Source organism: Gossypium hirsutum, chromosome A01 (genome assembly GCF_007990345.1).
Source record: "Gossypium hirsutum isolate 1008001.06 chromosome A01, Gossypium_hirsutum_v2.1, whole genome shotgun sequence".
NCBI lineage: Eukaryota > Viridiplantae > Streptophyta > Magnoliopsida > Malvales > Malvaceae > Gossypium > Gossypium hirsutum.
The window spans coordinates 14,872,283-14,876,445 of record NC_053424.1 but is presented as its reverse complement, the minus strand read 5'-3'; the positions used below and the strand labels follow the sequence as shown (position 1 = coordinate 14,876,445).

Here is a 4,163-nt window from a genome sequence, read left to right as displayed (position 1 = left end):
CCTTACAAGATGAATGGTTTCCCATGCGCACAACTCCACCTTCAACTGAACTGTATGTGGAGAACCATTCTCTATTGGGATACATGTGGAAAGAACATCCTGAATCTAGGATCCACTCGGACGTGAGCTTGGAGTTATCGCTCGTTGACACTAATAAGAAATCATCACCGTTTTCATCGGCCAAATTAGCACCAGCTACATCCTCCTCGTTACTCTCAGCAGCTCTTTTATTTCGCAATTTATAACAATCTGCTTTGACGTGACCCAACTTTTTACAATAGCGACACCTTTTGTCTCGTTTCTTTGATGCTACCAAAACAGAAGCTTGCCTATCTGCTTTGCTATCCAAATGAAACTCATTTTCGAGTTTGTCTCTACTCAACAAATGACCCTTCACAACTTCGAACGAGAGTTTGTCTCTGCCATAAATCAGGGTCTCCCTGAAAGACTTGTATGAAGAGGGTAAAGAGCACAATAATAGCATAGCTTGATCTTCATCATCAATATGAACCTCAACATTCTTTAAATCATTTAAAAGAGTAATGAATTGACTAATGTGATCTCTAAGAAGCTCACCTTCGTTCATGCGAAATGTAAATAGACATTGTTTCAACACTAAACGGTTAGCCAGAGACTTAGTCGTATAAAGAGTTTCTAACTTTTTCCACAAGGCAGATGAGGTCTTCTCCATCAATACCTCCTGCAATGCCGTATTCGCGAGGCACAACTGGATTGCAGATAAAGCCTTTTCATCAAGCTCTTCCCATTCTGTTTTATTTAGATTCTCAGGCTTTTTCCCGGTAACAACCTTTTTCAAGCCTGATTGAACTAAAATTGCCATCATCCGAACTTGCCACAGATTGAAATTTGTCTCACCATAGAACTTCTCAATTTCAAACCTTGTTGTTGCCATCTCTGAACTGGCTGATCTATGAAAATTGAACTAGCTCTGATACCACTTGTTAGGATTTCGACCCGATTAAGCAGCGAACAGATAAAATAGCAGAATAAATTGAGAAATTGAACACACAAATTTAACGTGGAAAAACCCCTCCAAAGAGGATAAAAGACCACGAGCAAAGATAATTTTACTGTAATGGCAAAAGAACGAAGAATACAAAAGATGGAGATAAAAACTAAACCTTGAAAACCCGAAAGCAAAGAACCCACAAAACGTAAACACAAAATTCTCTAAATGTGTTATGAGTTCTAATCTCTAATGGGTGTATATTTCTAATGTTGTAAAAAAGTCTATTTATAGGCTAAATTCATAGGTCAAATAATAATAAAATAATCTAAACTAATCAGTATTTGATTAAAACAAGTAAACAGAGTTCAACTGAAAGATTATTTCTCAAATTTGACTGAAAATAGGAGTCATATTTAACATAAGTGCTCACCTCTTATTCTTCGAGTTAGCTATTACTCGGTTTACCAATAAACAAATTTTTTTATTGATCCAACTATTAGGATGAATTTTCAATTTAAGGGTTTACTTTATAGAGAAATGATTGTATAAAACTGTGATTTCACGTCATCTCTATTCTTTTCTAATAAAAGAATGACAAAGTCTTGGTTTTTAGTATTTTTAGTTGAATTTGAATTTTTTTTAAAGGAAAAAGTTAAAAATCAGGAGCAAAAATTTGATTTATCATTTTCCTATTAAAAATGGATAGAAATAACATAAAATCACAATTTTATACAATCTATTCACTTAGACTTAGATGAGTTCCATTTTTGTACTCAATCGATCATCTTCTGCTCCTTAGACCACATATATACATATATAGACACGTTGACGAATGATAATAGTATAGTTTTTGTTTTGTGGAAAAAGTCAATGCAAGAAACCCAGACTCAACCCAACAACTGCAACATTAGAAGAGACGAAAATACAGATGGTGATTCGTAAGGAAACCAAATACGTGGTGGGTTCACCACAAACCTTGCCTTTTCAAATCAGATCAAAATGGACAAAATCAACCCTCCACACTCTCCCACTTTCTCTCTCACTCTTCATCAGTCCTTCCTTAATTTTGTCTTTGCTTTTTTCTTCTACTTCTTCTTCCTCCTCTTTGGACACAATTCAGATCCTAGAGTTGGTTTTCTTGTTTGCCTTTAGAAGCTCAAAGCTGGTCGAATTCAAGCCTTTTTCCTTTTTGTTTTTAGGGTAGCAGAAGACCCAAAGGATCCTGCTTGGCTTTTCAACTCCCTATATCTTCCTGGTAACTATTCAGCCATGAACCATATTTGTGTTATGTTAAGTTGTTGATAGCTCATGAAATATCTCATCTTTGATATCAAGTTGGGTTTTTACCACAAAAAAAATTAATATATATCTTCATGGTATTCTGTTTATGTTCGTATGACTATACTGGTTGCAGATAAATAGAATTTTTGATTTGTTTGTTGTCATGTTTGCTACAATGAGATGGCTTCAATAATTTTTAATATTTTCTACTTTTATGGCAGGAAAACATTAAGCCTGTCTTCCACGTCCCAGTAATAGTTGGAAATGGGAGGTGTATGATAAATCACTCGAAATGGCAGAAACAAAACTAGAAGCTAAAATGGTTGAAGTTATGCAGCGAAGGGCTTCTGAAGGAACTGCAATGAAATCCTTTAACAGTGTTATCTTAAAATTCCCTAAAATTGATGAGAGCTTAAGGAATTGTAAAGCCGTTTTTGAGCAGTTTGGTATAGCCCTTTTTTCCCTCTTCTAAATAAAAATTCTACTTACATCTTTATATGTTTTGCATAATATTTTGAGTGGCATGTTCCATGCATTGCGTTTCTTTGTAGATGAGGACTCAAATGGTGCAATCGACAATGAAGAGCTGAAAAAATGTTTCAACAAACTTCAAATTTCATTCACAGAGGAGGAGATAAGTGATCTGTTTAAGGCATGCGATTTCAATCAAAATATGGGAATAAAATTCAGCGAGTTCATTGTACTTCTTTGCCTAGTCTATCTTCTCAAGGACAATGCTCCTGGACATGAAGGTGTATCCTTAACACAAAACTTGATTCACCTTATCTCTGTTTGTTTTAAGTTATATGTAGCTGTCTTGAACATTTACCTTGAGGTGTTGTGTTCCATCGACATATGACATTTTCATAGTATCCCATCCCTATAATACTTGCTATAATTGTGTTTGTTGTCTGTTATCTTGGCCTTCCATGACATTATCAGAAATCACGAATGGGAATGCCAAACTTGGAGGCCACATTCGAAACCTTTGTTGATGCATTCGTGTTCTTGGACAAGAACAAGGATGGTTTTGTTAGCAAGAACGAGATGGTTCAAGCCATAAATGAATCCGGGGAGCGTTCGTCTGGACGAATAGCCATGAAAAGATTTGGTCAGCAATCTCCATACCATATGTGTGCATTTTTTTATTTTTATTTTTACTTCACTTATGTAAAACTGCATTAATAAGTACTAGGAAGTTTTGGCATACACTGAACAAAGTGTATTGTGTGGTCGCAGAAGAAATGGACTGGGATAAAAATGGATCAGTGAGTTTCAAAGAGTTTCTTTTTGCATTCACAAATTGGGTTGGAATCGACGATGCGGAAGATGACGAAGATGAGGAAGAAGGGACGGTCTGAATCAACATATATACATATCAAGTGATGATGACATTATGATTGGTAGCTCAGCAATGAAGTCTCCTTTGTTTCTTTGTTTTCCAATAATCATATGAATGGCCAAGTTGATATACAAGTTTCATATAGGATAAGAGAGTAAGGTGTGTTCATTCATGAGATGAAGGTCTGTAGAATGGAATCCAAATTAAAAAAAAAAACATATGCTCGGCGACAAAAGCATTTAACGAATTGGTCCTTGTTTTAGTAATAATATTTACCATTTTATCTGCAAAACATCAATTGGTTCTTTTAACTTATCCTATAAACATTTTTTTAATATTTTCAAATTATTGTTTGTCATTTGAGCCGAGAAATGAATACAATTATAAATGTCGTAACCATTTTTTGGTGAAACGGGAATCGACTTGGATTTTGAAAATGAACACAAAAAACGGGAGTCGACACCGATCCTTTTTGACTAGGTATGATCGGGTCACCCCGTTAAAGTGGTTGTTTTTAATAAATAACTTAATTTATTAAAAAAACAATTTTGGTCTACGCAAATCAAGAAA

The 4,163-nt window shown here is 35.0% G+C and overlaps 1 protein-coding gene across 1 annotated transcript; it reads left to right on the top strand.

The window, feature by feature from the left end:
• The first annotated feature begins 1,931 nt into the window (after positions 1–1,931).
• LOC107917555 (probable calcium-binding protein CML21) lies at positions 1,932–3,938 on the top strand. The gene is made up of 5 exons (XM_016846883.2): positions 1,932–2,225; positions 2,473–2,697; positions 2,803–3,005; positions 3,194–3,362; positions 3,491–3,938. Exons 2-5 carry the CDS (start codon positions 2,544–2,546, stop codon positions 3,610–3,612), a joined length of 648 nt encoding a protein of 215 aa, XP_016702372.1. The 5' UTR covers positions 1,932–2,225; positions 2,473–2,543; the 3' UTR covers positions 3,613–3,938.
• The last annotated feature ends 225 nt before the right edge of the window (positions 3,939–4,163 follow it).

What these genes read in the sequence shown, in the direction of transcription:
- LOC107917555 (XM_016846883.2), top strand. Translation starts at nt 2,544, where the DNA reads ATGGCAGAAACAAAACTAGAAGCTAAAATGGTTGAAGTTATGCAGCGA. An exon ending in AGCCGTTTTTGAGCAGTTTG is followed by an intron (nt 2,698 to 2,802) that starts GTATAGCCCTTT and finishes GTTTCTTTGTAG; the next exon opens with ATGAGGACTCAAATGGTGCA. An exon ending in AATAGCCATGAAAAGATTTG is followed by an intron (nt 3,363 to 3,490) that starts GTCAGCAATCTC and finishes GTGTGGTCGCAG; the next exon opens with AAGAAATGGACTGGGATAAA.